The 13,710-nt window shown below is 41.1% G+C and overlaps 1 protein-coding gene across 1 annotated transcript in view; it reads left to right on the top strand.

The window, feature by feature from the left end:
• Window positions 1-13,710, top strand: part of LOC144686962 (dynein regulatory complex protein 11-like) — a 378,502-nt gene that overhangs the window by 198,300 nt on the left and 166,492 nt on the right. The window contains exon 9 of the mRNA XM_078552808.1: window positions 2,733-2,808. Within this exon, the coding sequence (XP_078408934.1) occupies window positions 2,733-2,808 (76 nt within the window). The remainder of the gene's footprint in view (window positions 1-2,732; window positions 2,809-13,710) is intronic.

Below are 13,710 nucleotides of genomic sequence, written 5' to 3'. Positions count from 1 at the left end.
AGCAGAGCAGGCTCATGGGGTAAATTGGCCTACTCCTCCTATTTCTTATGACCTCATGATCTTTCTAAGGAGCATTAATGGTTTTTAATGATGAATGCATTGTTAATCATTCTGCAAATTCTTCTACTTTTTTCTTGCCTGCAAAGTGCTGAGAGACATTGTTTTTTTGCATATGGGAATGTATATTGTTACCAAATTTGGGTGAAAGGTGCTCTTTTCACCAAGATGCAGAAGAGATGGTCTGCAGTGAACAAGGGGTAGAGCAGGGTGAAAGGAATGATATATATTACAACAGTGACTACACTTCAGAAGCACTTCATTGATTGTAAAGTGCTTTGGGAAGTCCTGAAGTCATGAAAGGTGCTTAAAAAAAAAGCAAGCTGTTTCTTAAAAGAGAATGTGTTGTGAAGAAAGTCCCTATAGTGAAGTTATACAGTTATAGTTAAGTTGCTCGCTGATGTATACTTGAAGCTTAAATAGTATAGATAAAGGAAACCTCAAGTCAGGGTAGTAGGACAAGATAGCATAATTTAAACTGCTGAAAGGTAAATTCTCGACCATAAATCGTAGAATGGTCAATATTTAATGTAAATATTTCAATATCATAGAATATAGCATAGAAGGAGGCCATTTGAGCCTTCGTATCTGTGCCAGCTCTGCAAGAGCAGTTCACCATCTGCCACTCCTCTGCCTTTTCCTGTAGCACTGCAAATTTTTCCCCTTCAGGTAATGATCCAATTTTCTTTTGAAAGCCTCGATTGAATCTGCTTCCACCACACTGTTGAGCAGTGTATTCTAGATCCTAAGCATTCGTTGCTTAAAAAAAGTTTGTCCTCGTATTGCCATTGATCCCTTTACCAGTGACATTAAAACAGTGTCCTCTGGTTCTCAATCCTTCCACCAATGGGAACAATTTCTCCCTATCTACTTTGTCCAGACCCCTCATGATTTTGGACACAGTTATCAAATCTCCTCTCAACTTTCTCTTCATCAAGGAGAACAGCTCCAGCTTGACCGATCCACTTACATAACTGATGCTCCTTATCCTTAGGACCGTTCTTGTCAATGTTTTCTGTATCCTCTCTAATGCCTTCACATCCTTTCTAAAGTATGGTGCCCAGAACTGGATGTAATACTCCAGTTGAGACCGAACTAGTGTTTTATATAGGTTATTATAACTTCCTTGCTTTTGTACTCTATGCCCTCTATATAAATATTAGAAACCCTCTTCTTTTTCAGAGTGATAACCTGACTAGTAAGGTTGTCAAGTCAGATGTTAGGTATGTCCACATCAGGACATTAATGAAAAACACTGTGTGAATTGGACTGAGCAAAAAGGTGCAAGAACAATGGAAAGTCTGGTAAAGGAGAGCTGAATCCATTGTAGTAGGTGGGGAGGGGTGGTCAGTTAATGTTACACTTCGTGTATTCACATAAGAACTGGAGAGGGTCCAGAGCAGGTTCACGAGAATGATCCCAGGAATAAAAGGCTTAACAGGAACGTTTGAGGACTCTGGGTCTATACTCGATGGAGTTTAGAAGGATGAGGGGGGATCTGATTGAAACTTACAGAATACTGAAAGGCGTGGATAGAGTGGATATGGGGAAGATGTTTCCATTAGTAGGAGAGACTAGGACCCGAGGGCACAGCCTCAGGGTAAAGGGAAGACCTTTTAGAACAGGGATGAGGAGAAACTTCTTTAGCCAGAGAGTGGTGAATCTATCGAATTCATTGCCACAGAAGGCTGTGGAGGCCAGGTCATTGAGTGTATTTAAGACCGAGATAGATAGGTTCTTGATTGGTAAGGGGATCAAAGGTTACGGGGAGAAGGCAGGAGAATGGGGTTGAGAAACTTATCAGTCATGATTGAATGGCGGAGCAGACTCGATGGGTCGAATGGCCTAATTTCTGCTCCTATGTCTTATGGTCTTATTCATAGCCCCTCATCAAAGACTTTATAGCTAAATCAAAGTGTGAATTTACAAGCACCCCCACCCCCCACTGTGATAATGATAGATTGTTGAATCAGTCATGCAGCACTAATTCTATAATGATAACCTTCAGGCTTCTGTCAGTAACCATCTATTGAAATTGCAAGAAGTCACAGTAGGCTGTTTTTATTAATTTAAAGAGCTTGGGACAGCTTGACAGTTCCAAAGAGGTTTTCTGCTTTTTTTCGGACATTCATGTCTACTTTTAAAAATCCCAAAGGGCAATTGACTTCTCCCAAAGAACCCCTTGGACTCTTCCAAAATTCCTTATCTGGCAGACAGATCAGTTTTATTATATAAACACCCAGGGGTCCATAAAATTGCATTATTTTCTTAAGAATCTGAAGACAGAAGAAGTTCTCTTTTGAACAGAGTGGGAATTTAGCTGCAGGCAAAGAGCCCTATGTGAAATCATTGAGCTTTGTTTTTCAGCTTGTTAAGTTAAACACTTCTCCTTTAAATATTTCTAACTTTACACACAATTTCACAAAAACATGGCTATTTTTATTTCAAAGCTGTTTAAACAACCAGCTCATTGAGTCTGATTCTATATTCCAGTTGAAAGTTTACAAGATTGCACGCTCGGTTTTGACTTTATGGTGAACTATTATAAAAACTACAAAAAAATAATCCCAAGTTAATTTGGAATTTCCAGAGAAGTCGGAAAAATAAAATAAATCTTGACTTGTTGTAGAACACAAGTGACTCTTGCAAAATTAAAACATTTTTTTTTCATGTAGGAGGAAGAGCATGGTTGGAAAATGGCTCAAAGTAATTTCCTCTCAACAATGGCAGAAGGTCAAAACACATATGAAGGTGGGAAAAAAATAATGTATATGATGATAATGTTTTATGGTCACACTTGAGTATATCACTGCAATTATTAATGTGGGGTAAATCGGAGACTTACGAAAGTGACTTAATAATGTAATTATTAATGTGTCTGGAACAGTGATGTTAGAACAGTGATTTCTGAGAAATGAAACAAAAACAAACATGTCTAGTGGTATTCATTAAAATCAATAGTTCAAACATGATTCTAACTGCGAAGAGTTTTTACTTCACGGATGGGCATCTGAGACCTGTTGCTTGCAATTCCTGCGCCACGTGGGAACCTCAAGACATTTCATGTGTCTTGGGTAACCACAAGTGCAGGAAATGTCACCAGCTGCTCCAGCTCAAGCTCAGAATGAGCTTGAGCAACTGGAGTCACTGCTGAGCATCAGGGAGGATGCGAATTTCTTGGCTCATATATTCCATGGGGTGGTCACCCCACTGGCAGTGAGAGGTTACAATAGTAGGTGGGTGACCATCCAGAAGAATAGGAAGAAGCAGGTAATACAGATATCTTTGGTGTGTGTGCCACTCTCAAACAGGTACTCAATATTAGAAACTGCTGGAAGTGACAATACCCTGGCACCAAAGGGCAAGTGACTGTACAGGAGGGAACAGCAAAGCATAGAAATGCAGTTGTTATAGGAGATTCCATAGTTGGGGGTACAGACAGGAAATTTTGTCATCATCATTGTGAGTTGCCTCCCTGGTGCCAGGGAAAAGGACAACATGGAGAGAATGCAGAACATTCTGCAGGGGCGAAGAGAGTGTTCCAGAAGTTGTGGTTCACATAGACAGGGTAGGTATTGTGTTCCAAAGGTCAGATTTTCAGTTACTAGAGAGAAAGTTGAAAAGTAGGACCTTGAAGGTAGTAATAGTTAGGATACTTTCTCTTGGAGAAAAGAAGGCTGAAAAGAAATTTGATAGAGGTATTCAAAATCATGAGGGTCCTGAACATAGTGGTTAAGCAGAAACTGTTCCCACTCATGAAAGGATCGAGAATGAGAGGGCACATATTTAAAGTAATTGGTAAAAGAAGCAAAAGCTACAAGGGAAAATTGTTTCACACAGCTAGTGTTAAGGCCTGGAATTTCCTTTCAACACTGCCTGAGATTATGATGGAGGCAGGTTTAATTTAAACATTCAGGACGTAATTAGACAGTTATCTAAAAAGGAAGACTGCAGGGTTACAGGGAGAATGGTAAAACGGAATAACAGAGTTTTTGAAATGACACATGACAGGGAAGATTTGGAATGGGAAGACGATGATACTGATCAGTCAGAGGGAATTGTAATGGTCACCAGAAGCTTTAGTCCGTTAATGGGTGTTTTAGTTGCAGACTCATTCAATTGTGCTGTGTTAGGCAATGAGTGCATGTCCAAAGTATGTGGAGCGGATTGGTTAAGTGTTACCTGGATTCTCTAAAGAGTAAAAACCAAAATAAGGGACTTTGATCGTAGTGGGGAAAGAGATCATGTAGCAGTAGTCCAGAAGGAGATAGGGCGAGTAGAGGTTGTAGTTTGACAAGAACAAGGACCATAGAACAGGCTAGGAATGCCACTAGAAGTAGAAGCCCTTATGGTTGAGAAGTTTTAGTGGCTACTAACAAATTGGAAGATAAGTTGATAAAGGATGCCAAGCAAAAAGAATTGGAAAGTTGGAAAGAATTTGGTGAAATACCAGGCAGGGGACAGCCAGTCTTATCACACAGGTGGATATGCATAGAAAAGGTACTTCTTGATGGCATGTACAAGACTAAAAGCTAGACTAGTGGCTCAGGATTTTAAGAAAGGCTTGGTGATCAAGATGTCAGAGTGGACTACACTACTGCAGGAAAAGTGAGCTTGAAGATTTTCTTAGCTCTTTTAGCAACATATTCCTGGGAGTATAAATCGATTGATATAAAAGCTGTATTTTTGAAAGAAATTTCAAAGGGAAGTGTTTTTGAAACTACCTAAAGAAGTTAATGATATAGAAGGGAAATTAAATCAGTGTGTTTATATATTGAATGAAGCACGAAGGGTATGGTATTTCTCAGTTAAGTCTGTCATACTGAAAATGGGTTGTATTCAGCTAAAGGCAGGCTCAGCAATGTTCTACTGGTATCACAAGGAGAAAATAGCAGGTATCTTTTTAATGCACGTTGATGATTTTCTGTGAGGAGGTTCTGCAGAATTTGAGTAATGGATGATAGATAAAACAAAGAAGGAATGTAAAGTTGGAAATCAGGTTTCGGGGGCCTTTAAATATGTAGGATTAGACATTAAACAGAATAAGTCAGGTGTGACCTTGAATCAACAACCTTACTTAGAGATGACAATTGCATCCCAATAAATCAGGCCAGGTCCTCACAGAAAATGGACCTTGCATCCAAGAAGAAACAGACCAATTAAGAAACTTGATTGGACAGTTAAACTGGTTGTGCACTCAGGCTAGACCTGATGCCAGTTATGACACATTGGAACTGAGCACTAGGATGAAACATGCTACAGTTGAGGAAATTCTGACAGCAAATCAAACCTTAAAGAAATTAAATTCAGAGAATTGTGCACTCAAGTTTCCAGCCTTGGGTGATCCAGAAGATATGAGGTCAGTCAATTTTGCAATGCTTCATATGCTAATCTTCTGGACTAGCACAGCAGGGTTTATCATATTCTTGGTGGGTACGAAGAATAAATGTTATCTATTGGCCTGTGAAGCGAAGAAAATAAAGAGAGTAGTTAAAAGCACCTTAGCTGCTGCAACACTGGCATTAGTAGAAGCAATAGGTATGGGGGTGTACTTATCTAATATACTGAAGGAAATGCTTTATACAAGGGGCAATCTGAGATAAGTTTGCCCATAGAATACTATGTGAATAACAATTCTCTTTGGGTTAATGATCATTTGACAAGAGGTGTCACTGAAGAAAGGCTGAGGATTGACTTTACTAGCATAAAGGAAATGTTGGAAAGAAGAGACATTTCCAAAATAAAATGGGTGGGTGAAATCACCAATTATCAGACTGTTTTATGAAGAGAGGTGCTTGCTCCAAAAAATTATTAGATATACAGGAAGAGAGATACCTTGTTTTATAATGAGAAAACGGACGACCAATATTTTCCTTGATTGCTTTATTATTTATATATGGCCATGAAGGACAAATGTTTAAAGAAGGGGGAATATGGACTCTTTTACTAGTTGGTTGTACTGTAATGTGAGACATAAAAGATGAAAAAAATTGTTTCTTTCTGATTAGTTTGAAAGATTGTTCTTGTGTTTTCAAAAATTTTAATTTAAAGAAAAGAGGGGAATTTATCAATGTCTTATCAACACACATAAATAGGGGATAGCTGGGGGGGTGTGTGTGTGTGTGTGTGTGTGTGTGTGTGTGTAAGGAGTACTGACACTGAATAAAGTCAGTAAACTCTCAGCAAGGAAAGACTCTGTGTCTTAGTTTTGACTTCAGAATCAGGTGTGGATCCTGCTAACATTCACTACTATGGTTCAGGAGAATTTGCATTAAATTGGCAGGGGGATGGGCACCAGCATATAGAAATAGAAAAGAATAATAACGTGCATAAAATGAGAGTGTTGGACATATTAGAGAAGAAAGTAATATTATATATTAGGTAAGAACAGACTAAGAAGGAATGCAAAGACAGTATTATAATGCATGTACATAAATGCACAAAGTATGGTGAATAATGTTGGTGAGCTACAAACACAAAAGCAAAGTGGGAATATGCTGTTCTGGCAATAACAGCTTTAAAATGTTGAGGATTAGGCGTTAATGTTTGAGGATATTGCATACGCAAAGAATATTCAAAGAACACGTTCAGAAAAGATAGAGAAGTAAAAAGGGGAGGTGGAGTGGCAGTACCAGTTAAGGAAGACATTGCAGTGGATGTCCTTGAGGAAGCAAGGATAGAATCCAGTGGTTAGAGTTGAGAAGCAAAAAAAGGTAAGATCAATTTACTTTGGGTATTCTATAGGTCTTCAAATCGTGAGAGAGTGACAAGGGAACAAATGTGCAGTGAAGTCACAGAGATGTACAAGAACTATACAAGAAGTTTAATTACCCAAATAAAGATTGGGATAATGTTAGAATTAAGGGTAAGGAGGGGGGGAAATTTCTGAAATGTGTTCAGGAGAACTTCCTTGATCAGTATGTTCTTGGCCCAACTAGAAAGGAAGCATTGATGGATCTAGTGCTGGGAAATGAAGGGTGGAATCATATGCCTTCCTCCATGGCAGGTTTGGTGCCAGGGGCATTTAATTAGGCAGATTAAATCCTGAACAGGAAGACTCTTGGATGGCCTTCCAGCCCAGCTGCCAATTGAGGCCTTTCTGTGGACAATTAATGCCCACTAATGGGCCTCATCCCACTGATGCTGATATTAACTCAGCAGTAGCTGGGGATTCTCTATGTGGGAAGCAAGACAGACAATTCCTGGTGTGTTTGCTTGCAGGCTACCAGGAGGGCCCTTTGTTCCTGATTGAGGGACCTGGGATCAGGAAAGCCTGCGGGTAGCAACCCCACCCCCCAAGTCCTTGCTGCCAACTCCCCTGCTCCTCATGACCCTCTTCTTGCTACCCCCTTCCTGTGACCACCTCCAACCATCACTCACCTGCTCCTGGTTCTCTTCTTTATTCAAGTCCTAGGGCGGATGTCATACCAGCAGCATCCAACAATTCCCTCCAGGGACCCTGGAGTCCTTGATCCTAGGGGAAGGCCCACCTCTGGCCTTTTAGGTACTTGGGTGGCACAAGATGTGAGCCTCCCAAGTAAAGGTGACCATAGGTTCTCACCAGTTCTCCAGCTAACAGTCGAAGACCCAGGTCATCTCCACAAGGTTCTGCCTGAGGTCAGCCAAGTAGACCAAGTGTCTGTGGGATACATTTAGCTAAGAATGAGCATCATATTATGTGTTTTAGATTAGTGATGGAGAAGAGCAAAGAGCAATCTAATAAAGAGTTTTAAATTGGAAGAGGACTAATTTCAGTGTGATGAGAAATGACCTAGCCAGGGTAAAATGGAACTGGAGACTGACAGGTAAAACTGTAACAGAACAATGGGTGATCTTGAAGAAAGGGATGCTTCAGGTACAAGCGAAGTACATTCCAACAAGGGAAAAAGGTAATCAAGACAAAAGCAGGCTCCTTGGATGTTGAAGGACATAGAGATTGTGATGAAACAAAAAAGGAGTGTGTATGATGCATGTCAGATGAATTCTTCAAATGAGAACCAGGTCAAATACAATAGGTTGAGAGGGGAGGTGAAGAGGTAAATAAGACTGACAAAGAGAGAGTGTGAGGATAGAATGGCAGTCACCATAAAAGGTAACCCAAAAATCTTCTACCAGCATGTAAATAATAAGAGATGAGGTGGGTCCTGTTAGGGACAAAGATGCTGATATATGCTTAAATGTGCAGGGCAAGTTTGGAATAATGAATTTATTGTATCAGTATTTACTAAAGAAGAAGAACCTGACAAAATATTGATAGAAGCAGAAATAGTGGAGGTAATGGATAGTGTGAAAGTTGAAAGGGAGGAGATACTGGAAAGCCTGCCTTTGCTTCGGGGAGATAAGTCACCTTATCTGGATGGCTTGCATCTCAAGTTGCTAAAGTAATTGTGGATGGAGAGCACGGAAAAGCTTGCCTTAATCTTTCAATCCTCCCAAGATGTGGGGCAGGTGGCAGAGCATTGGAGATTGGCAAATATACACCTTTATTCAAGAAAGAATGTAAGGGCAGTCCTAGCAACTACAGACCAGTTAGTTTAACATAAATGGTGGGTATATTTTTGGAATCCATAATCAGGGAAAAAAATCAACTGGCACTTGGAGGGAGAAGTTTCGAATTAATTCAGAATAGCCAGTATGGATTTGTAAAAGGCAGATTGTGTTTGACTAATCTAATTGAATTTTTTGATGAAGTAACTGAAGGTTGATGAAGGGAATGAGGTGGATATTGTCTGAGGAACATATCATTTTTGCTATGTATAAATGACTTGAACCTCGGAATATAGTGTTAGAAAATAGAGATGGTTTAAGTAAGATATGTTTGTACTTGTGGGTGTTAGGAATGAGTTTTAGCTTTAAAGTTTAAGTTTGATTTGTATTTTTGTATTTATGTGTTAAGAAAAGATCAAATTGAGTTTTAGTTTCGTTTTAAAAGGTGCCTGCATTTCTAATGAGAGTCTTACGAATGTGGCAGCTAAGTTAAACAAGCAAGGGATCCAGAGAGGCAGGTCCATCCCACAGATATACACAGAAGAATCTAGAAACAGCAGTTTGATTTGGAAGATGTTTGAAACAGTTGGTTTTGAAACAAGCTACCAAGAGATCCTGGAAAAGGGGACAGATAGCCAGTCCCAAGCTAAAGAAAAGACCCCAAAATCCAGGGGAGTGGAACAGGAGAAAGTCCCAAGCAGACCTTCTAGTCAAAGGAAGGACAGGAACCTGGAAAAAGGTCCTGTTAAGTGAAGTTAAGAGTGAGGGGCAGAGAGAAAGGCTCTAAACTTCAGATTTAAAGAGACAAAAGCTGAAGAAGGTAGATTTAAAGCGAGAAAAGCTTGCCTCTTGCAGAAAGCCTAAAGAGACAACTGAAGGCCTGTAACTCTTTGCAATGGGCATATGGAGCAGTGATGTACTGTAGACAGCTGAGTCAGTGAGAGAGAATACATGATAGCTTGAATGTATGTGCTGACGTAGGGGAGAGGAACATCAGAAGGAGAGTTCAAAACCCTGGAGGTGAACCCTTACTGAAGGCATCTGAGAGAAAGTGTCGGTTTGGGAGAAGATTCCAAAGCGAGTTCTTAGAAAGTGGAGATTGGAAACCCTCATGTGAAAGATGGAGTTCAGTGGGACCGATTAGCTTACAGTGTAACAAGCATCTAGGGGGAGTTGAGGAAAAGATTCATAGCATCTGTCTGGGGTGGTATCTGTGACTTGGTTTCAGAGTGCAGTGTGTCTGACCACAGGTTGCCAGTTGGTTTACATGGACTGTACTTACTGTGAACATTAGAGTATAAGATAGCTTTTGTAACTTGTGTTACCCTTACAAATCTGTATATATCTGCAAAGCTATAGTTGTGGGTGAAGAAGCATTGATCTTTGAAGTTGGAAGGTCATATTGAGAGTAGTGAACAAAGCATATGGAATCTTGGGCTTTTTAAATACAGGCATTGAATAAAAAACAGGGAAGTTATGCTGAACCTTTATACAGCACTTAATAAGCCCCAACTAGAGTATTACATCCAGTTCTAGTCATCACACTTTAGGAAAGATATGACGCTCCTTGAGAGGGTGCAGAGGAGATTTACCAAAACAATTCCAGGAATGGGGGCTTTATTTACAAGGTTAGGTTGGAAAGGCTGGAATTGTTCTTGGAGATTAAGGGAAGATTTGATAGAGATGTACAAGATTATGACAGGCTTAGGTAAGGTAGGTAAGGAAAAGCTTTTCCAGTTGGCCCCCTGCTCTCTTAATCTGTCTTTACTTCTTATTCTTGGTTCAAAAAAGTTAATAAATGATGTCAAAAACATGCAGGCAAAACATGCTGCTGCCTTAACCAGCAGAATCTGCTGCTACATGCAGCCGGGGTCCCAGTAGTAGGCCTTCTCTTCTGCCTTTGTGTCACCTCATCATACCGGCCGCGAAACACTCCCAAACTTTTTCCTGATGCCCAAATAATGCTGTAGGCAATGAAAAATTCCATACAACTGGCTCCTTAACAAGCTCAGTGGCTTGATAATTGGTGATTTACAATTGGCAGGTGGGCTTTCAATTTATGTGCCCATTTGCCTTGCATAATATCACAGAATTGTAATGGCACAGAAGGAGGCCATTCGGAACATCGTGTCTGCACCAGCTCACCAAATGAGCTTTATGACCTAGTGCCATTGCCCTGCCTTTTTCTCATACTCTTGCACATTGTTTCTATTCAAATAATCTAATGCCCTCTTGAATGCCTCGATTGAACCTGCCTCCACCACACTTCCAGGCAGTGCATTCCAGACCCGAACCACTCTGTGTGAAAGCGTTTTTCTCTGTCGTAACATTTGCTTTTTTTGAAAATCACTTTAAATCTGTGTCCTTTTGTTCATGATCCTTTTACGAGCGGAAACAGCTTCTCCCTATCTACTCTGTCCAGTCCCCGCATGATTTTGAACATCTCTATCAAATCTCCTCTTAGCCTTCTTCTCTCCAAGGGGAACAGCCCCAACCTCTCCAATCTATCCTCATAGCTGAAGTTTCTCATCCCTGGAACTATTCTTGTAAACCTCTTCTGCACTCTCTCCTATGTGTTCACATCATTCCTATAATGTGGTGCCCAGAACTGTACACAATACTCCAGCATATAAATTCAGCATAACCTCCCTGCTTATGTACTCTATGCCCCTATTAACAAAGCCCAGGACACTATATGCTTTATTAACTGCTCTCTCTATCTGTCCTGCCACCTTCAATGATCTATGCATCGATACATCCAAGTCTTTCTGCTCCTGTCCCCCCTTCAAAATTTCACCCCTTATTTTATATTGTCTGTCCACGTTCTTCCTACCAAAATGCATCACCTCACACTTCTCCGCATTGAACTTCAACTGCCACCTCTCTGCCCACTCCACCAACTTACCTCTTGAAGTTCCACACTGACCTCCTCACAATTCACAACACTCCCAAACTTCGTATAATCCACAAACTTTGAAATTATCCCTTGCAGACCATTAATATATATCAGGAAAAACAAGGGTCCCAATACCGACCCCCTAGGGAACTCCACTACTAACCTCCTGCCAGCCCAAAAAGTATCCATTGACTATTACTCTCTGCTTCCTATTTTTCAGCCAATTTTGTATCCATGTTGCTACTGTCCCATTTATTCCATGAGCAATAACTTTTCTCACAAGTCTGTTGTATGGCACTGTGTCAGATGTCTTTTAAAAGTCCATGTACACCACATAAACAGCATTACCCTCATTGACCTTTTCTGTTCAAAAAACTCCAACAACTTAGTTAAATACGTTTTCCCCTTTAGAAATCCATAATGGCACTTCCTTATCAACCCATATTTTTCCATGTGACTACTAATTCTATCCTTAATAATTGTTTCTAGAATCTTGCCCACCACTGAAGTTAAACTGACTGGTCTGGATTTGCTGGGCTTATCCTCACAACCTTTTTTAAACAAGGGCATAATGTTTGAAATTCTCCAGTCCTCTGGCACCTCTCCTGAGTCTACGGAGGACTGAAAGATAATGGCCAGTACCCGTGCAATTTCTACTCTCACTTCCTTCAACATCCTTGGATGCATCTCGTCCGGTCCCGGTGTCTAGTCAACTTTAAGTACCGACAGTCTTTCAACGTTTCCTCCTTATTAATTTTGAACCCTTCTAGTGACAGAGTTTCCTCATCTGTCACCATGGCATCTACCTCCTTAGTAAAGACGGATGCAAAGTATTCATTTAATACCTCAGCCATGGGCCCTTCATCCATGTGTAAATTCCCTTTTAGGTCCCTAATCAGTCTTCTCCTCCTTTTACCACCCTTTTACTATTTATATGTCTATAGAAGACTTTGGGATTCCCCTTTATGTTGTCTGCCAGTCTTTTCACATAATCCCGCTTCACTCCGCTAATATGCTTTTTCACCTCCCTTGTGAACTTTTCCACCTGACATCTGTCATAAGTGCACTTTGTCTTCTTTATCTTAATTTCAATCTCCTTTTTTATTCAGGGAGCTCTGAATTTGTTTGTCCTACCTTTCCCTTTCAATGGAATACACCTTGACTTGAACCAATTGTTTTTTGTTCAGCTACAGTTTTTCCTGCCGATCTTTCATTCCAGTCTCAAAAACAGAATTACCTGGAAAAACTCAGCAAGTCTGGCAGCATCGGTGGAGAAGAAATCAGTTAACGTTTCGAGCCTTCATGGCCCTTCGGCAGAACTGCAGCATAGTTTCAACAAGGGAGAAATATAAATTGGTTTAAGGTGGGTGGGGGGGGGGGGGGGGGGGGGGGGAAGAGACACATTGAGGGTGTGGTGTGATGATTGTGGAGATGAGCAGATAATCAAAAGATGTCACAGACAAAAGGGTCAAAGAGGTGTTGAAGGTGGTGGTCTTTGTCTGAGAAAAGTGCTAATTAAGAATGGAAGACAGGATATTCAAAGTACAGCTCTAGTGGGGGTGGGGTGGAAAGACTAAAGGTTTTAGTTTTAGATTTAAAAATAATGGAAATAGGTGGGGAAAGAAGAATCTATATAAATTATTGAAAAAAAAAAGCGGGGGGGTGGGGGGGGGAAAGAAACGGGGTGGGGATGGGGGGAGGGGGAGTTTAAGATCTAAAGTTGTTGAATTCAATATTCAGCCCGGAGGGCTGTAAAGTGCCTAGTCGGAAGATGAGGTGCTGTTCCTCCAGTTTGCGTTGGGCTTCACTGGAACAATGCAGCAAGCCAAGGACAGACATGTTGGCAAGAGAACAGGGTGGAGTGTTAAAATGGCAAGCGACAGGGAGGTTTGGGTCTTTCTTGCGGACAGACCGTAGGTGTTCCGCAAAACGGTCGCCCAGTTTGCGTTTGGTCTCTCCAATGTAGAGGAGACCGCATTGGGAGCAACGAATGCAGTAGACTAAGTTAGGGGAAATGCAAGTGAAATGCTGCTTCACTTGAAAGGAGTGTTTGGGCCCTTGGACGGTGAGGAGAGAGGAAGTGAAGGGGTAGGTGTTTGCATCTTCTGCGTGGGCATGGGGGAGGGTTGCCATAAGTGGGGGTTGAGGGAGTAGGATGGAGGAGTGGACCAGGGTGTCCCGGAGGGAACGATCCCTACGGAATGCCGTCAAGGGGGGTGAAGGGAAGATGTGTTTGGTGGTGGCATCATGCTGGAGTTGGCGGAAATGGC

Source organism: Cetorhinus maximus, chromosome 11, assembly GCF_964194155.1.
Source record: "Cetorhinus maximus chromosome 11, sCetMax3.hap1.1, whole genome shotgun sequence".
In the NCBI taxonomy this organism is placed as follows: domain Eukaryota; kingdom Metazoa; phylum Chordata; class Chondrichthyes; order Lamniformes; family Cetorhinidae; genus Cetorhinus; species Cetorhinus maximus.
The sequence above is the reverse complement of the archived record's forward strand: the minus strand, read 5'-3'. Positions and strand labels throughout refer to the sequence as shown.